The sequence below is a fragment of the Terrapene carolina genome, unplaced genomic scaffold (genome assembly GCF_002925995.2).
Source record: "Terrapene carolina triunguis isolate 2854851 unplaced genomic scaffold, T_m_triunguis-2.0 Scaffold42, whole genome shotgun sequence".
Lineage (NCBI taxonomy): Eukaryota > Metazoa > Chordata > Testudines > Emydidae > Terrapene > Terrapene triunguis.
The window spans coordinates 28,805,249-28,831,962 of record NW_020664393.1 but is presented as its reverse complement, the minus strand read 5'-3'; the positions used below and the strand labels follow the sequence as shown (position 1 = coordinate 28,831,962).

Sequence of the window (26,714 nt, the reverse complement as noted above, 5' to 3'; positions counted from 1 at the left end):
GCCGTGGCGCGCGAGCGGCAGCAGCAGCGGAGGCGAGCTAGGGCGGCCAGGGCACATTTTTAGGGGCGGCAGGGGTGGCATTCTGGCACCGGCCATGCCGCCCCTAAAAATGTGCCGCCCCAAGCACCAGCTTGTTTTGCTGGTGCCTAGAGCCGGCCCTGAACTCAATGTTTTCCACCTCAAGTGTCCTAGTTCAATTAAAAAGTTTTCATTTGTTACTGCCAGCCCTGAAAACTTAAGGTGGAATCTGAGAATCAAGCTGGGTTCTTTCTTTCTCATGTTCCCTCAGGGACAACAGTGCATCCTCAATTTACTGGAGCACTAGCACACAAATGAAATTAACAGAATTTCAACACTCTTACAAGAATGGATCCAGAAGGGGGAGTAATGGAAATGACCTGTGGCACAAACATAAACCTGAAGTCCTCAGCTAGTTTTGGTTGGCTTAGCTAGCCTACCAGTGGGGATGTTAAGTGTTTGAGCCCTCCAACATAAAAGTTTCATGATCTCAACAGTATTCTAAAACAAAGGCTTATTTTTAAAGAGGCTGGGGTTTTCAAATTTTGGGCTTATCCAACTTCAGTGTCCCTTTTAAATACAAAAATTGTAAAGCACAGAATGTAGCAGCGGATGAAAAATTCCTTCACGTTTTTGACTGCTGTGAGCCGGGTTAATGTCATGAAGGATTTCTCACTCTTAAACTGAAATTTGTGAAGTTGGTGACTTTCTAAACTCTTTTAAATATAACCGCAGAAGAATTTACAGTGACAATGGCAAGTAATTTTTTACTCCTGAGGACATATTTTAACCTCTGTGACTCCTGTGTAAAAGCAAAGTAACTCCACTGAAGTCATTCTAGATTTACATCAGTGTAAATCTGGCCCTCCAACTTTAATGTCATCTTAAACACTTGCAGGGAGGACATATTTCCCAGTTAATTTTCTTCTTTACCATTCATAAAATAATTGTTTTTTCCCCAGTGTTTTTAATAAGTTTAAAATAATCAGTCGAATCTTAAATTACTTTAAATCGGCATTGTTCCATGGAAGCCAATGGTGTAATGAAGTGAAGAATCAAGTCCACTTAGCTAATTATTTGGAGTTATTTTATGTTTTGATTGTATCACTTTAGGTAAAAACAGATGAACAGATTGTGCCCTCATTTATACCTGGACATTTTCATTGACAATAAGGGGGTTAAATAAATGTAACTGAGAATCAAATTTGGCTCAGACTATTTTCATTGCTTTTTTTTTAAATTTCTCTAATTATTGATAATTACTTACTTTTCTTCCTTATAGCGGCCAGTTCCTGCTCAATTCGTAGGCAGACAGACTGTGTAAGTTCAAATGATATTCTTTGGAAAGCATCAAAATCTTCCACTGTGTACACATGGGTTTCAGCAGGCAGTGAAGCAATTGCTTCCAATTCTGTACGTACTGCATCCTTAACACCAACTGCAAATATCTCTACATCTGATTCCCTCAATTTTATGGCTGGCTCTTTAAAGGCATCTGACGATTTTCCATCAGTAATAAGAATCATGACCCTTGGTACATTTGGTCTTGATCCTCTGTTGATAACAAATACTTTCTCCCTCACATAGGTCATCGCTTTGCCTGTGTTTGTAGATCCACCTCTGTAGGGGAAGGTGTTAATAGCCTGAATTATATCTTCAATTTTGTTGTATCTGTTCAAATAAAACTCCGTATAGGGATCCCTGCTGTACTGGACAAGACTTATTTGTACTTTTTGAGGTGAAATCTCAAAGCTTTTAACTAACACTTCCAAAAAGGCTCTTACTTTAACAAAATTGGCGATACCAATGCTGTAGGAGCCATCCACTAAAAGCACAATATCAGCTTTTACATCCACACCACGGGAGCATTCTGTAAAGAGAAAAAATTACAAGTATAAAAGCCAATAGTCATGGCACTTCTATTGCAGCTTTTCTAATCAGCTGACTCATCACTTATAAACACTAAACGATGATGGTCTTTGGTTAAACTAATTCCATTAACTAAAACTATGTCTTCCAGTAAGTGAAGGTGTTTTATTAAGAGAGACATTTAGAGGTATAAAAAAGAGCTACAATATCAGAATCATATTGATAACTTACCCACTTGAACTTTGACTGGTTGTGTTTTTTCCATTATTGTAATTGGCTCACTGGCTGCCATTCCTTTCATTGCATATATACTAATCTGGTACTCTGTTTCTGGAGAAAGATCTCTTACATTTAAAGCAGTAGTTTGAGGACCAACACTCAGCACATGTTGTTTGGCGCCTGCTATCATTGGAAAGAATTGCACTCTGTAGCCTGTTATTTGACTAGCAGATGGATCCCAAGTCACTCTAATAGATTTTGATGAGATTTGGGTGGCCACTAGGTTTGAAGGAGGCTCCACAGCTGAAAAATTAAAAACAAATCTTAAAAGATCAAATACAATGATAAGCAGATTTTTTTTTCAAAATTGATTTGTTTTTATGACCGACTTTTATGACAGATACAGTTGTATTTGCTCCAATTTTCTCTAGTTATTTAAAAAAAATAAAAATAATGTAGATGTAAATAAACTCAGCAGAGTGGTGGGGGACTCCAAATGAGGCAGAAGGTCAGCAACAAAAGCTATACTCCATATCGCCTCAAAAAGGACAATGGAAACCTTGTCATTCAAACCAGCAATAAAACTTTCCCTATCTATTTCCCGGAAACATATCAGAAGGTTTGAATGAATAAAGGCACCCACAGGAAACCACAGAAATAGAGCAGTCTACTCGGTCGTTGTCTAGAAGGGGAAGATTTTGGAATCTTGAAGAGGCATAGAAAGTGCAAGGCTACAGCTTGAGCACAATTTGGTTTCAACAGTCTTCAGTCTTTACCCATAGATCCTTGCCAAACCATATCTTCTGCCCCTTAACCCAAGCTACCTTGTCCTGCATAACCAGTGACACAATAGGGCATGATTCATGCCCTTCACATGTGTGTCTTTTCAAGTGAATTCTCTCCTTCAACACATTTTCCACCATGTGGTCTAAAGTGTTATGTTCTCAGGATTTGATAACTCTAAAGGTAACATAACAATTTGTAGTTATGGACTTCAGTGGGATATTTCAAATCCAGTCAACCACATGTGTTCTAATCCTCTGCTGTTTAAATCTATACAGCTGGAAACATGTCTTCCATATTCTAATGGCAGATTATAAAATGGATGGAACTATCAGAATAAGCATGGACCATCACATTAAAAACACATATCCGTACATTCCAGTTAACAATAAACTTTTGTAAAAGGTCTCACCTTCTTCTCCACTAACCAATTCACTCAGCTGTTCATCAACACCTGAGCACACTTGTGAGATTATTTCATTCTGTATATCCACTATTCCATCAAAATTTGCCACGTTAAAAACATGCTTCAAGGATGGCTGAGATGCCATAAGTTTCAGTTCTTTTGCATCTGCTGCTTTGATTCCTAAAAGTTATGACAGATGAGATCATATTATGTGTATAACATTTAGATCTTTGTAAGTCTATTTTTAAAGTTTTAAAGCATCTTGGAATAAAGCTGATGCAGGTTAAGCTCTCTAATTATTAACAACCAGGCTACTAAAACTTAATTAAAGCTGTGGGTTAATGCAGTAGACTTTTACTTAATGAGGTCATATGTCAAACCGAGTTTGTCGGTCATATCCTAGTCTCCCTCTGGACACGTTACAAAACTACCCACACAGTTTGGCACAGCTGGGACTCTCTGCTCAGGAGAGACCAAAGGGCCAGTCTCAGGTACCATGCATTGAACATCCCTAGCCTGTAAAATGCATGAATCAAGCTAGTGCTATTAGAATGTTAATGCCTCACTTTAATGAGCATTACATTTATCCACAATATTAAATAGTAACAATAATTAATGAATGACTTATATACCCAAGGAGAAGACTTCAACTCCTACGTTGCGAAGCTCTCTTGCAGGAATTTCAACTTCATCTTGAGATTTTCCATCCGTAATGATAATTGCTACTTTAGGAATGCCTTTTCTTGCTCCAGCAGATTCAGTGAATGCATTCCTAATCAGATAATCAATAGCTTCACCTAAAAACAACAAAATGGTCTGTGGTTTTCTTAGGTATGAGTGAACTAGGAGTTAAATAGTATTTCAGCTGTAAAATAAAATGCTATACAAACAGATTTCGGTGGAAGTTTTTCCCTCAACTATTGCTTTTAGCTTTCATATGTTATCATGTTTTATATGTTATAAAATCTGTACCTGTCATTGTATTGCCACCTTTGTAAGGTATTTTTTTAATTGCATTAAGAAGATCATTCGTTCTGAAATACTGATTTAAGTTGAACTCAGTTCTTGTATCAGTACTGTACTGAACAACTCCAATTCGTGTCTTTTCTTCCCCAATGTCAAAAGCCGATACAAGAATGTCCATGAAGTCCAAAATATATCTGAAGTTACTTCTCCCAACACTCCACGAGCCATCCACAAGAAAAACTAAATCTGTCAGTGCACTGACGGAACATTCTGAAACACATTAAAAACAACACAAATCTCTTAACAGAACAATGAAAGATCACTTACATATCAATATCTCCAAACACTTTCACTACCCCATACCATAGTCAAAAGCTATCAGTTAAAAATGAACAATAGAACTCTAACAAGTAGAAGCCAAGCCAAACAGAAATTAAACAGATTAGAATCCTTATTTGAAATATCTTACTTGGGTTGGACACCTAGCTTTAGTGACATATCTACTGTGAGGATATTCCAGAAACAGAGAAATTCATTACAATAACATTGATAAGCACTGGGGCAGAAATAGTAAACACTGAACAAAACATTCAATGCTTTTGGTGGAAAATAACTTTACTAAACCACTAATAAAATATAGTATTAGTAAAATGTGTTAAAATGTGATTTTGGAAGTGACAGACTCCTTTTTTGTATGACACACTGATCCTCTATGCAAAAATCACACAACCCAGTTAAACTTTTTATAACTTTTATAAATTAGACCTATTATTAATGGGTCTAATTTGAATCAACACCAAGTTGCTTGTGGCCAAATGTGCCTTTGCATATGTACAAACCTTCCATTGATATCAAAAGGAGATCTGCATATCTGTAGGAAGAATTTGTCCTTGAGGGCCAAATCCTGGGCTTTGGTCCATTTGCAGCACAGGACCTACCAAAGCCGTGCACCCCAACCAGACTTCAAAGCCACAAAGAACTATTTGTGAGCTAAAGGAGGAAGCCAGCCTCAGAAGTGGCTATGTAACACCAGCTCTTCCACTGCCCCAAAGTGGTGTTGCAGTCTCTCTCTCTACCTAGGAACTAAGGGATGACATTGGAGAGGCACTGAGCATGTGCAGCCTGAGCTCCTGATGGCAAGTTTTGGTTGGAGAACCCGAATGGAGCTGCACACCCTCAACAGAGGCCTTCCAACTGGGAGCTCCAAAATGAAACTGTCCATCAGGAGCTCAGGTTGGGGTCAAAGAGCACCTTGTCCTGCAGTGATCAGTAGTTACAAAGGGAGACATACAGCTCCTGCAGCAGTGCACACCCTCCAATATACAATGTTGTAGAAGGATTTGATGCTGGTGAAGAATTAATTCTGATACTGCTCTTCTCTCCCTCCCCCACCCTTATCCCAACATGGCAGCAGTACAGGTTTTTTCTGCAACCCTGTGTGTCCTCAGCAGGGAGACATTTATTAAAGGGCTGAGATGTGCTTAGGGTTGCTCAGAGGACGTGAGCTTATTTGCATGAAATCCCTGGTTCTCAGCTCAGATTTTCACCTCTTTCCCATAGAGAGGCAGCAGATTTTGAGACCCTCCTCAAGTTTAGTCAGCCCAGCACACTCAGCCAGATTACATATTAGTACAACCTTACTGCTAAACAACATAGGCACAGAATTTGACTTTATCATCTGATCCAAAGCCCTGACTTTGCACTGACATAAATGGGCTTTGGATCAAACCCTTAGTTACCTCTAATGTCACATAAGCTGGAAGACAAAAAACGTACTTTTTATGTGACTCTGCTCGGGCTTCTTGTCCTCTGGACTCACTGCAACACCTGTCTGAACTAAACAAACCACAACATAAACAGGATTAGTGGAAAGGAAACAAGAAATTGTCACTTGGCTATAGGTTACATTTTGTAAAAGTCAAGAAAAACAAGGTGAGAAGGAGATAAGTCAACCAGATTTGTAGTGTGCCTCTCTCAGAATGAGAATGCATATGTGCAATTTACAAGTACAATTCCTGGACACTGATTTGACAGCATTAGAGTTAGGCCAATACATAAATAATTACAAATTCCTTGTGCTCACACTGCACCTTCCATCCTGAAGTGTTTATGAGAACTAATAATTAACCTTTGCAACACCATGTAAATCAGGTAAATAATATTATCCCCATCTTACAGATGGGCAAACTGTGATTAAGTAACATGCTTGTGATTATATGAGAAATCTGTGGCAAAGCCAGAAACAAAGCTGCTTATGGGCCACAGATGGCCAGGCTATAGGTATGCAATGATGTTTTGTTGGCCAATTGGCACCAACCCAGAATTTGCTCCTATAACCCAAATATGAAATAGCCACTTAAGTTGCTTTATTCAGCTATGTCTAACTTTTTTATGTGTACTTACTTGTAAGTTGGCCAAAGACAGGTAGACTCTCTTCTCTGTCATCATATGAAGCTATTGTCACAACATATTCTGTATCAGGTGTAAGATCTGACAATATAGTATGGGTAACACTAGGTGCAAGGGTAAATTCTTTAGTAGGTCCATCTGCAATACAACATACAAAGCACATTTAACACAAAGGGTCTAAACCCAATCATAATAATTATGAGTTTTTCATAATCTGAAAACACAGTAGAAAGAGTTATCTGTCCACAGGCTGTAAATAAAATTTTAAAACAGTTGTTTGCCTTCCTGAAACACCTAGTTGCAAAGGACATACAGAACTCCTTCCAATAAAGCATTTTATTTACTCGTCGATTTTAAAACCAATCATGTGTACAATAAAATTAGCTGTCATTCAGAAAATCAGTTTATATAGTGGGTCTGATTCTAACCTCATATCATATTCCAACCTCACATTCTAACCTCATTTTACACGGGTATAACTCCAGTGATTGTAGTTGAGTTACAAATGATTTACACTGGTAAAAATGAAAGGAGATGTGGCCCCAATATTTTACATTCAGAGAGATGCACATTATTTTCCCTAGAAAAAGCACATGGTTGGTATAAGGTACTTTTATGCTATTTAAGCTATTATATTTTTAATAGAAGACCGTTTTCAATTTTCCAATATGTAAAATCAGGCAGAAGAGACATGCTTCCAAATTGGTATTTCTAATACTACTGTGGACGTGCACTGGGCCTGATTCTCAACTGCCTTGCACTGTGAGTAGCCACCAACATGTGTGGAGAATTAGCATGAGAAATACTGTCATTTGGACTTAGTAGCATTTCACATTCACTCTGCACTTCTTAAGGGGCAAGGCAGAGGAGACTCAGAGACACGCCATTTATAGAGTCAGTTTTGGTTAAAAACAGTATGTCTGGATCTGATTCTGAATTCATATCAGTTTTACACTAAGGTCATTAGGAATTACTCCTGATTTAAACTGGGATAACAGCTGAAACAGGATTTCCAGGAATCAGACATCATTAAGAAGATTATCAACAGTGGACATTACCTTCCCCCCATACAGCTAAAAGCAATAGTTGCTAGGGTGACCAGATAGCAACTGTGAAAAAACGGGACAGGCGCCTATATAAGAAAAAGTCCCAAAAAACGGGACTGTCCCTTTAAAAATGGGACATCTGGTCACCCTAATAGTAGCAGAACTTCCACCACCTATCTACCGTCAATGTATGTCATTCAGCAACTATTTCTGACAATGCGCTACATGTTTAAGAAAAAAGTTCTGCAAATCTAATCAACATCAATGAATATTCACTAGTCAACCCTAGAACATTTGGACCTAATCCTGCATAGTGTCTCCTGAGCAGTGCATAGCGCTCTCAATTCCCATTTAAGTTAACAGGAGCTGAAAGTGTTCAGAACTATGCAAGATTACGTATATCTTAGGGAAATGAAAAAGTGGGTAAACTTTCTACACTAACACCAGGATTCCAGGGCCCAACCCTGCAGACCCTTACGGATGTAAGAAGTATCACTGACTTTAGTGAGACTACTCACAAGAGTAAGAGCTCACTGGTATGAATAAGGTTTCGCAGCCAGGATTTTCAAATGACTTTCAATGGGATTTGGGTCCCTAAATCCCTTAGGCCCTTTGAAAATTCCAGTTTGCAATATTGGGCCGCCAAGTGTTTTGAGACAGGGGCTGTTACGAAACTAAACTGCTGAAGAGATTAACCATGAGTGAAGGACCTGAACAGGTGGCAGAACACAAAGGCTAGATTTTGCTATCTGCCTGCATCACGCAGCCAGGGGTAGTGCAGGCTCGCCCTCCCAGGAACTCCCTATTTTCCCTCAGGGGCAGAAATTTACACCTTCTCTTTATGAGGTGTAGCCCTGACTTCACCTACTTCCTGCCCCTCCACACCTAGATGCTCCAAGGGAGAAGCATCTAGAGCACAATCCTTGCGTATTCCAAAGCGTTGAAGCTACAATGCAGGTAGCCCTAACACATGCCACACAAGAGAGGGAAATCCTTGCTCCCTCCTACGCCTCTATGGAGCTGTGTAAGGACAAGGCACAATCTTACCTGAAAAATTAGGACGTTAACATCTATCCTCACACTTCATTTCGACACTTACACAAAAATCATTTTTAATAGATTTCACAAAAACAAATGTAGTGGTGTGAGATCATGTGACTTTATAAAACAAAACCTTACCAGTCGTAGGGACCACTGTTATCCTGTACCCCTCTATTGCATCAGGTGGTCTTGTCCATGACATTCTAACAGTATGTTCATCTATAATTGTAAAATTCAAGTCTGACGGTGGATTAACTGCAAAAGATTTACATCAGGGAAATGTTTACTAAATAGAACAAGCTACCATCATCTTAATAAATAAAATAATAATATTGAGCAAAGCTTACTAAGATTGTCTTTGCATAAATTTGTTTCCAACAAATATAAAGATATGTTGTTGGAAAAAAGAGTAAAATAAAAGATGACGAAATATGACAAAACATCAGAGAGCATACGCATTACAAAGGACAGCACAGAACATTTGTTTCTTGAGTTGCCAAGTCATTCAAGAATGGCCAGCAAAATCAAGCACAATAGAAAACACATTTGGATACATGTACAATGAGTTCACAGATAATAACCACATATGCAAACATGTCACATAACAATTAAAGGATTTTTTGTACATGCTGGGTGCAGATCGTACAAGCATGCCAAATCACAACCTGCTTACAACACCATGAGATCATTTAGAACATCAATACAGTACTCTTTTCCATACGACATCAAATAATTGATCATCTTTTTGAAATGGTCTCTGCATACTCATATTTCTTACCAATTATATTTCACTAAATCTAAAAACTTGGCAGAGATAAAGAAAAATAGATTTTTTAATAATACAGAAAAAGTTTGAGCATTTTAATGTTTAGTCAAACAATTTATATTATGTTCAATATGTAAGTATACATGTCAAATGTATATCAAGAATACTATATCCATGTATTACATTATTCCCAAGTACTGGGAGCTTAACCCCTTTGTTCCTAGGTGCCACTAATCTGGCATATTTTGCATATGGTTGCAAAGAATTCAGGAATGAAGGGGTTAACAAATAACAATGGTTATAAGGAATTTGCTGTAATATCTGAACTGATACAAAAGTTCACAAAACTACGATTCTCCCTGTTTACACCAGTTTGCTGTACAATTTCCAAGGTGTAAACCATCGTTATCATGTTCCCTTTGCAGCAGGTGTACCCATACTAGAAGTAGCATTTTAACATAAAATGCCAGTATGGTTCTTTCAAACACATTGGTTAATTATGAAAAGACAACATCAAGGTATATTTGTAGACATTTATTTACAGAACTTATAGAAAACAGTGAAGAGGGCACCAGTGATCGGAACAAAGGACTGCAAATAAAAACTTGTAGGAGCTGGTGACAAAAGTAATTGAACAGTATAGAAAGAAATAGTTTACATACGCTATTTTGCAGCATCATGCATATGGACATGAAATGTCAATTATTATTTTTTTAGCTTCCCACAATGGACAAAAGCCTCCATGTACAGGGTTCATTACACAAAGACGTTTCATAAAATATTTTATAATGATATTCTCTTTTTAAAATTTTCATGCTCAGTCATGCAGTATTTTACTGACTCACTGTCAGTGCATGGTAGGTATAGTATAGATTACTATTTAAACAGGTCTACAAAGTAAGATAAGATTCAGCCATACTTTCCATAAATACTTTACTCTGTTTTGCAAGCATTCTTTATTAGTCAGACTTTGTCTGTTTCCTGGAAGATCTCCATCACATATTAAGGATTTTTTGTTTTGTTATTTAAACACGTTTCAATGAAAAGAGCATCTTTGAGACATAAATCACAGAATTTAAACTGCTGCTAGGCCTTTATACAATAATTATAAATGATAAAAATGAAGTAGACAGTCTTTTTATAGATATGTACTGTCACTTCCAACCATAGGATAATATGGCTTTGTAATATTGATATAATAGATATACTAGTACTGGAATAAATGTTATTTTTCCTATTATCCATACACAGGCAGTGAGATTAGACTATTAATCTGCATGCAGTTTTTTCATCATTCTGGTTCCTGTAATCACACTGCTAGAGACAGCAAAGTAGTTATTTAGTAACAAAATCATGCAACAGATGTTAATAGTAAAATACATTTGCATATTAAGAATATCATTATAAAATATTGATTCAGTAGCAATGGCTCAGGACAAATTTAATGCAAAGGCAGAGACAACTGACCTGAGCATGCTTCAAAAGAAAAAAAAAATCAGTACATGGAAAAAATAGCACCACCAACCTTGAAAGTAAATTGACCTGATGCAGCAGAGACCTTAGGCTGTAACTGCTGAAGGACAGCAGCAGCCCAACTTGTTGATATCCAAATGACCGGATTCCTGATAAACTGAAAAACTGACTGTGGGGAAAAGTCTTTAACATTTTAAAGGATTTTATGAAAACTCATAAGTGGTACTTGGAAATTAAAAAGTAGAGTACAATCAATATTTAACTACTGTAAATGCCATCCACATATGAAAGCTAAACAAATCCAAATGCTGCTCCCATTAAAGTCACAGGAATTTTCCCTTGGACATGCAGGATTTGGCCCCCAGCCATTAACATTTCTATTGAATTAACACCATTCAAGTGAAAGAAAAGCAATTTAGACTCCAAGCCTGCAACTGGATCCAAGCCTCACCCAAAACCCCACGGACTCCAGTGGGGTTCTGCACAGACCAAGGGTTAACCCCTGTGGAACTTATTGCAGGCTCGGGGCCTAACTGTGGTCATATGACTCAGAACAAGGAGTCAAATGAAGCATTGTAAAAGATTTCTGTGGTAAAAATCTCATTATGTTAATCAAAAATAAATGAGACAACTGCTATTTCACATTATTATTCTTATTCCCTGGCTCACCATGACGAAATCATATACTTGTTATATGGGCTCAATACTGCAGTACTTTAATAGACAAAATGTCCACTGAACACAATGGGAGTTTTGCCTATGCTAGGCCTAAGGAACAGGGCCCCTAAAGCCCTGATCCTACAAAGACCTATGTATGCATATAACTATACTCATGTGAGTAGCCCTCATCAAGATTTCTCATGCAAATAAAGTTACCAGTGTGTAAGTCTCTGCAAGACAGAGATTAGGCATTTACTGCCTGATCCTGTGCTGTCAATGGCAATGCTTCCATTGACTTCAGAGGTACAGGATCAGGACCTTAATGTATGGTGATGCCATAATATTACAGCAAATATGGGAAAGGAGAATAATAAGATATATTTGCCTAGTAACCCAAAAACTAATAATACTTGATAAGGTTGTTCAGTTACTTAATGAGAGAAAAATTACATTGTTTGCTTAGTACTAATGATATAGAACTCATTTAAAACAATATAAATGTCTCTAAATCATGGAACTTGCAGCTAAATGGCCGCAGACTGGTCTCAATCCACCACACAATCAGGGCCAATCATTTGACCTGGGCCTCAAGCTCAAAGGGGGCCTCAAATTTAGACACTTGTTAATTTTTTGGCATTTGATAAGTTTAGCAACTTGTTTTTATGCGCATCCCTATCAGACCAAAATGTGGCACACTCTCTCAGCTTAGTGCTGCAAATTTAAGCAAATAAGAGACATATTTTGGTAAAAGACATAATTTTTTTGTTAACTAATGATATAGATTTTGTCATATTAAAGTGTTAAAAATGTTCATAAATATTGCGTATTTTTGTCAGTTTGCCTGCATCAGTGGCTTCAGGTGAATGGACCTTCAACATGTTGAAGCAGGTAAAGAACTATCACCGTTCAGCTATGGGACAAGAGCGTTTGAATAGGCTCACCGTGCTTAATATCAACTGTGACATTGCACGAAAGCTAGATTTTTCCTCAATAATTAGTGCATTTCTACAGAAAACGGCTAGAAAAGCATTTGTTAAATAAAAAAATATTCAAATTATGTCTCACTCTTTTTTGGTGCCTTATATTGTTTTCATGTGTCATCATTTTTTATTTTTATTATGGCTAGGGGCCTCAAAAGCTGGAGGTGCCCTGGGCCTCTCTTGACCTCTGAGAGGGCCTGCACACAATTCACTAATTCCACCAGGGCTTGGGGGCAATAAGGAGGTTCCAATGAATTAAACAAACAACTTACAATAAGCCATTTTTAGAAGCCAATATTTCATGTGTTCATATATGTCTCAGTCACTTCTAGAACTATCGTAATATAAATTTCTTTATTATATAACCTATGTTATATATCAGGGGTAGGCAACCTACGGCATGCGTGCCAAAGGCGGCACGTGAGCTGATTTTCAGTGGCACTCACACTGCCTGGGTCCTGGCCACCGTCCGGGGGGCTCTGCATTTTAATTTAATTTTAAATGAAGCTTCTTAAACATTTTAAAAACCTTATTTACTTTACATACAACAATAGTTTAGTTATATTTTATAGACTTCTAGAAAGAGACCTTCTAAAAATGTTAAAATTATTACTGGCATGCAAAATCTTAAATCAAAGTGAATAAATGAAGACTCGGCACACCACTTCTGAAAGGTTGCCGACCCCTGTTATATATCCCCAAAAAAATGCATGTCCAGTCATAATGTATCTAATTCATACCACTATTTATATTGTATATATCAGAATATTTTCTAAGACTAAAAACATAGAGGTTTTTTCCCCTTGTTATGTATACACTATATTGGTTTGTATTGCTTAGCAGATAGCACAAACCCAATATAAAATAAAAGCCAATGGCATTTCACAGATTGTACAAGGTAGCTGCTAGAGGTTCCCAATGAATATCTAACGAGAGAGGAAAAGATTACTTAAAAGAATACTGTCAAATAATTTAGATCCATAATTTGACCTATAGTAAAATTATCATACTCTAGAAGCTGCTGTCCTGCAGCATCTAACTATCCGTTAAATAAAAATTCCAACCTCATCACAGAAATTAAAGTAACCACTACCATTTTTGGGGGGCACATAAAATAGTATGGTATGATTTCTCTCGCTGGCTAGCATTGCAGCAGCAGTCAAACAATACGTCTAATCTTGCTCCTACTGAAGTGAGTTCTGTGAAGGATGGACAGGACCCAATATTCATGTTTATTCGTCAGTTATTCTTTTCTTTTATATATGGCATGGATTTGTTTTTATGCAGCTAACCAGACACTAAACCCAGCTCCGTTCCCATTAAGGTCAAAGTTACTGATCTCACTGAAGGAAAAAATAAGCCTCTTATTTTAATAAAATAAAGCTATTGTTTAGTAAAGCATAACTTCTCACCTCATCAGATATGCAGTGTTGCTCACAATACCACAAGGTTGCCATCTGTGTTATATTTTTATAAATTATACATATTTCTTACATTTTGAGTAAAAAATGTAACTAATGTGAAGTATATTTTGTTAATATTTCACATTTTTTAAAATATATATAATAAAAATATATTTTTGAATATACACACAGTTCTCTGTGTGTTTGTGTATATATATATATGTATGTACATATATACATAGGCTTCAAAGGATTAGACTTTTATCAATAAATGTTGATAAATGTCAATTTCACCGTACACACAAAATGATGAAAAATATTTTCATCGATCATCTAAATATACAGATAGGCAAAGTAAGAAAAATACTGTTTGAGGACTTATTAGAGTTGGATTTAAGGATATTTACTTTGTATATTTTTACATGTGATGCTGACAATTTGTGTTTTAATGGTTATAAAGCTTTAACTTTATCAATCTCAGCATCTACTGTCATTAAATAATTATTGTCTGACCCCTTCTATTGCCCGACCTCCCAAAACTTTCAAAATGTAAATGATAAAAATCAGAAAAATTATTAAAAATAAACATAAATATTATCCATTGAAATTATTTTTTTTTAAATCAAATTCTGCCAAGTCTATATGTATATATATATGTGTGTGTGTGTGTGTGTAGACTTGGCAGAATTTGAATTATGTAGATATAGATATAGATATATAGATATAGGTACAGATATCTAGATATAGATATAAACTTTGCTACAATCAATGAGAAAAATAAGGAGTTACAGTCACTTTAAATATTTAAATTGTACTATCACCTGTAGTACTCAGTGGTGAGATGGTCACATATTACTAGGAATTTGTGTGAGATCACCAATTCACTTGTCAGAAGACAAGCAACAGCCATCAAATGGTAACAAGCCATCAAAAGGTAAGTCACTACCAACCTGATCCAAATTTGAATAGGTGACATAGATCTGAAAGGCTTCATATGCCCTTGCTTATCACCATTCATTCCTCTCCCTTTATTAAATGTATACTCCATTACATATAAAACTTCCTTAGTCCCTTAACAGCAATGGCTGCATATTATTTTTCACTCTCCATATTGTATTTCCTGGAGATATGTTTTCCTACAGACATTCCTTTTTCTCTCAGGCCCCACAACTACCCAGAGGTAGTGTATAGCTTAGCACAATTATGCTCTCCCACCTTCCCAGGAAAAAACAGGCTTTTCTGGAATTTAAATCTAATCTACCACCTTCTGAAACGCTGAAATGTCACAATCTTCAAATGTTTAATATTGCCAATAATATAAGGCATTATTCATTAAGATACTGTGGGAGGGATTTTAAAGGCACAAAGGTGATCTTGAAAGTCAATGACAGTTGGGTGACTAACTCACTTTTGAACATCTCCCCTGTATGAGAAATATAACATAATACATAAGCTATGACATTAAACAAGCCAGTATACTGAAACTGTAACTACAAGGCTTTTCATACCTTAAAGTATTTTGCCCATCCATGGCTAAAAAAGTAAAACATTTATATTTTTCTCTAAAAGACACTGACTTCCTCCTATTCTTCATGGTCCCAGATGAAGAAAAATAATGTGAGGAGGTAAAAAAAGTAGGATGTTGTCATAAGACATTGATGAAAAGTACTATAGAATATCACAAATGCTGAATTAGAGAAGTAGGAAAAAAACATTAGGTAGTGAATGAGGTCTAGCATAATAAACCAGAAATCAAAGAAGAGAGTAGAAAATACAATAGGTCAGAAAAAAGATAGCTAAATGGATGATAAATAGAATTTTATTATAGGTAGAACAGAGAACCATAAAATGCAGAGCTTGAAAAATCCAATTGCTCACTTGCTAAGGATGAATGAATAGCTTTCACACTGAGATGCCATCAACTTCTAAGAAGTTTATTTTTAAAAATATTATGTTTCTAACCCATCTGGTATTAAGATAAATTTCCAAAGTGAACTGAATATAAACCACAGCAGTGCTGTCTTCCTAAGTCTGCAGCCCATTCCAGTGCCTTTGCTAATGCTCACCACATTCCAAACTGTAGCAGGATATTGCTGTTATTCAGAACCCCGAAAGGTATTCATGAAATGGATAAGAATAGGTCCATTTCACTGTGCAGGGGCTTGGGATACTATGAGCAGCAGCAAACAAACATTGGAGCTATTCACTGGAGAGGAAGGAAGGCTCAAAAACAGAGACAGGGAGGCAGAGTACAGAGACTCTCAACCTTTCCCCCTTCAGCAGGGCCGGCTCCAGGCACCAGCAAAGGAAGCGGGTGCTTGGGGCGGCACGTCCTGGTATTCGGCTGCAAATTGGCAGCGGGTCCCTCAGTCCCTCTTGGAGCGAAGGACCTGCCGCCGAATTGCCGTCGAAGAATGAAGCGGCGCGGAGAGCTGCCGCCGAAGTGCCGCCGATCGCGGCTTTATCTTTTCTTTTTTTTTCACTTCACCGCTTGGGGCAGCAAAAAAGCTGGAGCCGGCCCTTCCCTTCAGTGCCAACTTGCCATTCTTCCTCTGCTACAGCAGGTGCCACATACTCCTAAGAGATACAGAGCTTGAAACTTCAGCACGGGAGGAAACTTTGCTACCTATGGAAGCCATAGGAGGAGCAGTAACGAACAGGAAGAGAAAGGAACCTTCTGACAGCTAAAGAAGTATCAAATGCACAACTGCACTAGCCTAATGGATATGGACAGGAACTGAAGCAAAAACTTTTATGGCACCTGCTCAGGGTAGAAGCCAAAAACTGGGAACTGTCCCACCCAGAATAGGACTGAGAGACAATATGATGTGAATGTTGGAGGAGTCAAACCAAATGAAGAAATGTGCATATGATAGCTATAGTTCAGCAGACAGATTAAATGATGAAATGACAGTAAAACCAAGACAAAGAAGATCCAATATGTCCTTCAACAGATGATGCAAAATTGAGGCAGAAAATTAAAATAATGTAGGAGGGCAACTGAGACTGTACAGATGAAAAATACTGAATAAGGCCAACTATAAATGCTCCAAAAAAAACCCATCCAACCCCCTTTTCTCACTAGAGTATATCCTGATGTGATCTTAAGTTTTTGCATTCCTATTTACAGCACCTCCGGCTCCCAGTCCACTTCCTATTCCCACAATTCTCAACATTTTTTTATTCTTCTGACTTTGCAGAAGTCCTTATATAATTTTTCTCACAGTGACAAAAATTTGTCCTGTTTATTTTAATGTATGTTTTAGCATTTCAAGAACTCCCAAGCTATGACAAAGTTTGCCCTTCCCTAGAGAGAACTCACAGAAGCAAACTTGCTTCCTATTAGGAATGTTTCCAGCTAGTTACTACAGCCAAGAAAAGAAAACAGAACCTGTCTGGTATGAGCAAGGACATGAGCATAAATATTTCAGGAATTGGCACTGCTAATGGAACAAGCATACGCCAAAAAAAAATCAGGTGGGCCCCTGATATTTAGATAAATTTTATTTAATAAAAATCTCTGAATACAGAGTAAAGGTTGGGTTTGCAAAATGCTGAGTGCCTCATGAACTTTGTTGAGCCATTCAGTCAGCACTCAGCACTATACAGGATCAGGCCCAAGTCCTTTTTTGCTTAATATTGTTTCATAGGGCTTGAAATGAGAACTATATCAACTTTGATGAAAGGATTGAACATGCATCTAGTTTCACGATAACTAAACACTTCTGTACTCCACAAAAATATAATTTAGTAACTTTCAGCAGCAATACTCAGTCAATCACGATAGTTATCCCAATACATAGGGCTGGTCCACACTACGCCCCCAGTTCGAACTAAGATACGCAACTTCAGCTACGTGAATAACGTAACTGAAGTCGAAGTATCTTAGTTCGAACTTAAAGGTACTTACCACGGGTCCACACGCGGCAGGCAGGCTCCCCCATCGACTCCGCCTACTCCTCTCGCGGAGCAGGATTACCGGCGTCAACGGCGAGCACTTCCGGGATCGATTTATCGCGTCTAGACAAGACACGATAAATCGATCCCAGAAGATCGGTTGCTTGCCACCGAACCAGCGGGTAAGTATAGACATACCCTTTGTTGGTCAAGGTCCAACTCAGACACACTGGCTCATAATAGATAGTATCTTACTCCAGAAGTGACATCACTGAAATCACCAAAGCTATCTAAGCAATAGGGCACTATTCAACATGAGTAAAGGTGGTAGGATCTTGCCCTTTTGTTAAGTTTTAAATACATATATTCGCCCCCCCCATACCAGCTCTATACTCTTTCTGCTTTCTCTCGCACAGTGCTCCTGCACTCCAAATGCAAACTCTGAAATGATTTTAAATGACGTCCGTTGGTTCCTCAGCCAACAACAGTGTGGCTGGAAGCCAGAGGCAACGATCACATTCGTTTTCAGAGGAACCAGATGTTGATAATATTGTCATACTTTTCAGCAAGCCGATCTGCTTTGTGCCTGTCTGATCACAGGCTAGGGCCCTACCAAATTCACAGCCGTGAAAAACGGACCGTGAAATCTGATCTCCCCAGTGAAAACTGGTCTTTTGTGTACTTTTACTTTATACTACACCAGGGGTTCTCAAACTGGGGGTCAGGACCCCTCAGGGGGTCCGAATGTTATTACATGGGGGGTCGCGAGCTGTCAGCCTCCACCCGAAACCCCGCTTTGCCTCCAGCATTTATAATGGTGTTAAATATATAAACAAGTGTTTTTAATTTATAAGGGGGGTCATGCTCACAGGCTTGCTATGTGAAAGGGATCACCAGTACAATAGTATGAGAACCACTGTACTACACAGATTTCACAGGGGAGACCAGTGTTTCTCAAATTGGGGGTCCTAACCCAAAAGAGGGTCATGGGAGTGGGGGGGTGTTGCAATGTTATTGTAGTGGGATTGCAATATTGCCACGCTTACTCCTGCACTGCCTTCAGAGCTGGGACGCCAGAGAGCAGCGGCTGCTGGCCAGGTGCCCAGTTCTGAAGGCAGCACCCCACCAGCAGCAGCACAGAAGTAAGGGTGGCAATACCATACCATGCCTCTCTTACTTCTGCGCTACTGCCTTCAGAGTTAGGTCAGGCCCCCTACCCTTAAAACACCATGAATTTTCAGATTTAAATAGCTGAAACCATGAAATTTACGATTTTTAAAATCCTATGATCGTGAAATTGACCAAAAATGGACATGAATTTGGTAGGGCCCTACCAATAGCACTGCTGCTTCTGGAAGGCAAATTACATTAGGGTTTCATTGAGATTGTTTTTTCGTTATTAATTATTTATTATTATTATTATTATTAGCCATAGGCTGGGTCCATGGAGTTCAGATCTGGATACAAACTCTGTAACGTGTGTTGAGATTTGGGTTGTGGTTCAGCCAGTTACAGAACCAGGGAACAACCCTGAGCTCCATATTTGGGATCTGAACGTTTCAAAAAGTTTGGAGGATAGTTTTGGTTCAGCCTATTACCCAGACAGGATTTCTGGCCTCAGAGGTCCACCTAGGCATGGCGGATCAGGGGAGTCAGCTAGCGGTAGCTTTCCCTGGAACAGTTAACAAACCACACCCAGCTCACCAGGGAGATAAACACCGTCCGCCTCCTACTTGCCCATCGAGAGGCAAATGCCCCCTGCGCAGCAGAGTGGTTTTAAGCGGCACTGATTGGGTAGCGCTGCCCAGGCTGAGGGGGGCGGGCTCCCCTCCTTTTCTTCATTCCTTCAGCTGGAGGCAGGAGCAGCCTTGGGCCGCTTGGGACGGGCTTCTCCTGCGAGATCTGGCCCAGGTCCCAAGCCCCCTGGTGGGAAAGACGGCGCCAGATCCCCGCGAGAGCCGAGCAGGAGCTTCGCTGAAGGCCCTGGACCCCCTGCAGGGAGAGTAGGGCCCGGCAGCTAGCCCTGGCGGCCCCTCTTGGGTCCTGCGAAGGGAGCAGGAGCTCCATGCACAGGGCTCCGTGCCCATACAGGGGCTGGGTAGGGCAGCCCGCGCGGCAGGCTGAGGGATTCCCAGGGCGCGGCGCGGCGTGGGCTGTATCCCTAGGGGCCTGCCCCTGCTAGCACGCCCCAGCGCCTGTGCAATGCCTTCCGGGGGGCCCGCAGCCTTGCACGAACCCGGGCCAGAGGCCGCTGCCAACCAGCTCCGGGCTAGGGGAGGAAGGAGCTGCCGAGTCTCCCAGGCGTTCGCGGGAGCTCAGCTGCTGGTTGGGAGCCGAGCCCGGCGGGGGGAGCGGCGCACGGAGGTGTCCCTGCTCGGAGCGAAGGAGACTGAGCCTCCTCTGGGAGCTGCCAGAAGCAGCGGGCAGCGAATGCCCTTCCCCGCTCCCCCGTGACTCCCTGGTGGGGAAGAGCCACATCCGATCGCAACACGGAGACGCGGAGAGCCACGCGCTGTTGGAGTTGTTTATTGGCTTCTGAGACAGTTCTGACTTCACACACAAAGCAGAGTGAGTACCAGGCAGGAGGGCGTGTGCCAGCGCTCCGGGGCACCTCAGCTTTAATCTGAGCTTTCGTGTTTGCACAGGAGCCTTCTCCCCGAGCCCTGTGCACACTCAGCCTGGGGGGCAGGGAGAGCACAGCGCCGCACTCCCAGCCTAGCCCTGGCTTTCCCAAGGCTGCAGGGCAGTCAGTGTGGACAGCACACCAGAGAGAGAGCGAGCGAGAGAGAGACAATCTGCTAAGTGAAATTAACAAAACACAGAAGGAGCTGGACCAGAGGGACAAGGAAGAAGAGGCGTTTCTCTGAAGGAGAGAGAGAAGAGTAAGTGAAGTAAGTGCACTGAGAACGGAAAGCAAGAAAGTTGGGGGAAGGGATTGTTTGTTTTAATTCTGCACCATCACTGCAAGGAGCCCTGGGAGGGAATGATTTACCTTCAGCCTCTGTCGAAGACAGGAGGAGAGCTGCGCATAGAGCAGCAATTGCTGAAGACAGCCTGATCTTCATGTCTGCCCTTTGGGATCACAACAACATGAATGGATCTGTGATGATTAAAAAGAAAGAGAAATAATAAGCACGGGTTAGAGGATGTGGTGGGTGTATTCAGAAAACATGAAAAGAAGAGCTGCAGAGACCACTATGTTCCCTAACCCCCTTATCCCCAGCCCCCACCCACGGGACCAGGTTACAGCCTCTAGACTTGGAAGCCATCCAAACTTGACAGATCTGCCTTACTAGCTGGAGAGTCTAGCCTCACAATAATGTGCCTTTTGTTACTGGGCCCTTCTGATCATGTTAATCAGACAAAACTTCAATCGTGGTATTAAATTCGAGTTAATTTGATCACGGAAATGGCGAAAAGATTTCTGCTCCTACATATGCAAAACTTAGACTGAGTGTGAGGATAGCTAATTCAGAGGTCATTTTTGCCTTGAATCCACTAAATGTCTCTTTCAGCTGGGGATTTTACTCGGCTCCTTTTTCATAACTGCTGAAGCACTTAGTTAACAGTATTTTAATGGTCTCGAGGTAGTTTGGAAATTGTAATAAAAACTTTTTTTTTGTTCTGCCTACGAATATGCAAGTCTTCCTTTCTTTAAGGTCTGCAATAGATTATACAGAAGTGTATGTAACACACAACTGAAACCCGACCCGACGGCCTAAACCCTGATGTTTTAACATCTGATAATTCGTTTACACAATCTGAGGGGAAATCGCTTTACAGCGCTTGATAAAAGAAGACAAGAGAATGAACCATGCCATCGCTGCGGATTGTCTAGAAGCATATATAGGAATTAGAAAGATTTTAGTCATTCCTAATTACAAGCAGCTGTACACTTATAAGCCGTGTTTGCTCAGGGCTACACGTTTAGGGTCAGAACCAACAGTCACTACTAAGGCAAAACCCCCATAGGAGCGAATAGGCGTTTGTCTGAAATGTTAGGCCCTTATTCTCCCATAAGGGGGGAGGGGGGAAATACATACCAGACGGAAATTTCTGAGCTTTATATAAATGGGGAGTTGTGTGTATTTATGAATAAATGCTACAGAGACCACAGTAAGGTCGCCTGAGAGAGAAATCCACAAGCAATTAAGCAATATATTTAATCAAGAAGATGCCAGGAGGAGCAAAACGAAAGAAAGAGGGGAAATGCATACATCATTAGGCTAATAGCCCACAGAAAGAGCTCAGAGGAAAAGTAGTTCTGTGCTATCTAGCGAACCAAAGACAAGACATATTTCATTGGTATAAAACGCTGACAAGATCCAACACTACCCTGCCCAGCTACTGGCACTGAACTTAAAAGCATACCATGCTGCCGTATATTAAATTGCTTCTTTTAATTGCCTGACACCGCAAAAAATTACTTGGACCTGGGAGAAAGTCGAGAACGAAAGCCTGTTTCAGAGACTATCGCCCATATTTGGAGATAGGCTTATGCCTAAAATTTGAGTCCCCGGCACTGACATAAGGATGATTAAAGTACTGTATATTGATAACTTCAAACGCATTCCACTGTTCTGCGTGGGGACGGACAATTCTTGCAGCACATCCGCTAAAGAGCAGTTGGGAACGGTCTTAAAAGCCTTTTAAACAAAACGTTAAAAGGACTTTTGTCCGCGAAGTTTTGTCTGGGCTTAGAGTGCCATCTTTTGAGCAGGAGCAAAAATGAACCGTTTCAGCCAGACATGTGCTTTGCTGCTGCTGCCAGATTGGCATTCCTGGTAGATTTTTCCAAAAATAAAACTTTTAATTTTTTGCCAAAACATTTATTTGATTGCCTAGCAACACTTCATTCAACTTTCTGCTTTCAAACGTAAATGTCTTGACCCGCCTTTAGGTGGGGGAGGAATGCTGCTTTCGCTTACTGTACTGAAATAAAAACAGATTATCTTTGGACCAGGACCGAATTCTTAGCTTTGATCTCAGACAATAACTTCAAAAGCTACCACAGACCTTGCACCAGGGTCAGTTTGATCTCGACGTTATACCAACTCCACCCCGAAGACCAGCAAAAAGTCATTCCAAGCCTATGCAATCAGCAACTTTTGTCACTTCCCCATACAATTAGCTGTCAGACAGTTCAAGATTGGAAACAAGGAGAAGCTACTTACAAGGGGCTGCACACACCAGGGGAGAGAGAGAGAGATCCCGCCAAATTAAGACAGCGCTAACTTATCTTTAATAAGGCCATCAAAACTATTCAGAATAGACTTTTTAGTACGTTAAACAGATATGATTTTACTTGAGCAACCCACATTGAAATTATAAACTAATTGCATATTAGATGCAACCACCAAGTGATGCTATCCAGCCTGTTTTTAAATGGGCGTCTAGCTATCTAATGTATATACAGTCAGTCGCAGAGTGACATCTCCAAAAGCACCATTTAATACGATTTGCTACAAAATCTTCACTTTTCTGTACAGCTCGCCAAAACAGCGAGCATCACGTATTCAGTGGGGAAAACCACGAACATTTTGCCACGCTTCCCGAGGGCTAAAGGAAACAGCAGCTCTCCAGCAGAATCGGCTACAATTCGCTAACAATGATAGGTGTTTCCCCTTACAGAGGCATTTCTCAGCTCTCGTAACCACAGGCGAGAAGGCTCCCCAGTTCATCGATCGCCTCCTCGCCCACTCCTCGTTACTTCAATTTCATTTCTAAGCCTGACTCCTAGGTTGTAAAACACAGACACTCTCTCTCTCACACACACACACACACGCACACACACACACGACACCCCGTTCTAGTCCCCCTTCGGTCCTGTACCATTAGCTGTCAGTGCATCAATCAGAAGCGCGCGTGTGTGAACGGCACAGAAAGGCAACAGGACTCCGAAGAGAGGAAGGAAGGGGATTCCCACTCCTCTGCGCGCACACAGACCTTTAGTGGCAGCCGCCTGGTAGCGGGGTTGGTGGTGGGGCAGCTCCTGCGGCAGCGCCTGCAGCCCCAGCGGTAGGACCTGGAGAGAGGAGGAAGGGAAGAGGAGAGGGATGAGCTCCGGGGCACCTTGTGGAGGGAACAGCAAGTAGCAGGAGCAGAGGAGGAGGAGCAGAAGCAGCGGCAATGACCAAGACGTCTGGATTGCTGTAGCTCCCAACGTGAGGGGTGCGCCTGGGAAGACTTGCCTTCTCCGAGTGGGAAGAGCCTCTCCCCAATCTGCTCCTTAAGAGAGGGCTGTTCCCAACTCGCAATTTACTCTCGTAAGCGGTTACGAAACGGCAGGGAAGGTGGACAGCTGCCACCGGATGATATATGCTTGCCTCTCTCCTCCAGCAAGAAAGGGGATCTACTGCTGGAAACTTGCGCATACTTCGCAACATTCCTAAGGCATGAGGAGGGCGAGCGCCGCAGCAGCAGTGCCCTGGCGGGGGAAGGGGGCAGGGGCCGGCGTGCCAAGGACAGACGGAGCTCTGTCTCCTCCGCTTGGGAGCCAAGCTGCAGCCGGATCAGGTTTCCCTGGCGGAGGCGAAGACGATTTTTCAAAGTGGGGAACAATGGGAAGAGGGGAAAGAAAAAGACAAAAACCTTAATCGACCTGCGTTAAGTGGCAGGACACCGATTCTGGGCGGCCGGAGGGTGGGTCGCTGCCCGGCCCAGGGCGCAGATTGAAATAGGTTAGAAGGTCTCCAGTAACTAACTGTCTATTTCAAGTGGGTCCTTTTCCTGAATTGGTGGTTTTACGATACTGCCAGTGATTGAAACCATTTGCAGAGACGGAAAAAACAACAACCCCTCAGTTGAGTAGAAAGCGTGGCGCTAGCGATGGTTGTCGCAATCTGCCCTTTAAACACAATAAAAGCACATGCCCGCTAGGGCTTGGCAAAGGAGAGCTGGGCGCGCAGCGAGAGGGCGCTAGATTATCAACCTGATCAAAGGAAAGTCAAACGTGCAGCGTGCCAAGAAAGAGGAGGTGAAACACTTTGAAGAAGCGCCCTGGCTACCAGCATGTGTGCTGGATTAGTCACTCCTGCTGCAGAGATGTATTGTTGTAAGCACAACACACAACAGAGGCTCGAGCTGTCAGAATCTAACCAGATGGAAAGGGGACATGGAGGGTCTATTGTTGCGGGGAGGAAAGAATAAAAGAGAACGAACTGAACCTAAATGAAAGGATACATCTTCCCAATCCAACCTCTCTATTTCCCCCAGTCACCGCTTACCCTGCCCTGCCGCCTCCGCTTTCAACCCCTTCACTTATTATCCAGCCTAAATGTCTGCCACTAGCCCCAGGCGAGAGGAAAGTTGTAGGGGAATAGCTGGGGGGTGGGCGCAGACACCCTGGCACAGAGATTCGGAACTCGGCCAGCCCGTAGCTACCTGTGTCTGCCCTCTGATGATAACAGTAGCGCCCAGCGACTGTACGCTTTGCAATAGCAATAATATGTTTATCATTGCATCTCCCTGAAATAAACGGTTCCGTAATCGGGTACCTTGCGAAAGTGTTTCCTGTGTGTAGAGACCTAAACAAAGGTCGGATCAGGGAGCTGGGTGATTGTAATTAAAATATCCGGATGTATTTACTTTGCTCAGCCAGTGGCAGGGTAAGACTAACATACAATTTCAGCTTCAGGAACCTGTATATACTGTCTATATCAGAGACAGGTACCTTACACAGAAATACACACACAGGCCACACAAACGCCCCGAAACACATACACACACAGAGCCCAAGCACACACCTCCCTCGTCTGTACACTGGGCTCACAAGGCAAAAGCTATGCAGAGAAAATGTAGCAATACAGAGTGACTCCGGCTCTCCCACCGCCTGGAGACACCCAGCCACACGCAGACATTCCCAGACTCAACACTCCCAAGCCATAGACACGCTCCTGCCGAAATCAGACACCCGGGCACGCTCCTGCACATACCCGTGTGCATTTGCAGACACTGATCCACAGCTCTCGCCTTCCTCCCCCCCAGAAGCAGCCTGATTCATACCTGCGCTCACCCATCCAAGGCAGCCTGCCACACACCAGGAAACCCCTCCGGGCACTGACACCGCCCGCTTTGAAAGGTAGAACTGCAGGACACGTAAAAGAAGGTGATTTTTTACAGCCCTGCCCTCTAACGCGCCGGGGCAGAGCCGCTGTCTGGGTGTTAGTCGCACGGAACAACAAGGGTTTTCTGCGCCCGTGCACTCCCATCAGTGCGAGGGGATTTGTTTTTGCAGGCTACATTTGGTGCTAGGCATGACTTCAAAGCCTTTCAGTGTTTAGCCTTTAGATGCCATTTACCACCATGTGTGCAGGAAATCGTAAACATTTATTACAGAAGGTTACACTTGCAGGAGGCTCCCCCCCTTCAGATTGAAGTGGGGACTTCATGGTCACGGCCGTGCGCCAATCTTTCCCCATCCCCAGCAAGTATTTGTAAATTAGGAAGACACGCACAAAAGCCAAGCACACACAAGCTGTGCGTTTGCCTCTCAAAATGCAGCCTGAAGTGACATTCAATCCAGCCACAGACACGCAGCCACATAAACTGCCCCCCACCCCACTCCTTTGGTGTAGCCACTGCAGCGGTGTTGCAGAGACATTACGCCTGGATGCTCCATCCCCAGCACTCTGACTTTTCTCCCCGAGCTATGAACAGGAGAGCCACGGTTCCAGCGCTGCTGCAGCCATGGAAAATACTAGGACTAGGGACTGGATTTCTCTCGCTCGCTCTGTGTTTGAAGGTTTTCCTCTCCCTCTATAAGCGTTCTCTGCGGCA

The 26,714-nt window shown here is 41.5% G+C and overlaps 1 protein-coding gene across 1 annotated transcript in view; it reads right to left on the bottom strand.

The window, feature by feature from the left end:
- COL12A1 (collagen type XII alpha 1 chain) overlaps positions 1–24,144 on the bottom strand; it is a 132,418-nt gene extending 108,274 nt beyond the window's left edge. The window contains 10 exon segments of the mRNA XM_026654613.2: positions 1,286–1,888; positions 2,119–2,409; positions 3,302–3,475; positions 3,928–4,092; positions 4,268–4,531; positions 6,038–6,097; positions 6,665–6,808; positions 8,896–9,012; positions 20,929–21,036; positions 24,009–24,144. Coding sequence (XP_026510398.1) covers positions 1,286–1,888; positions 2,119–2,409; positions 3,302–3,475; positions 3,928–4,092; positions 4,268–4,531; positions 6,038–6,097; positions 6,665–6,808; positions 8,896–9,012; positions 20,929–21,001 — 1,891 coding nt within the window. The 5' untranslated portion in view covers positions 21,002–21,036; positions 24,009–24,144.
- Positions 24,145–26,714: the final 2,570 nt, after the last annotated feature.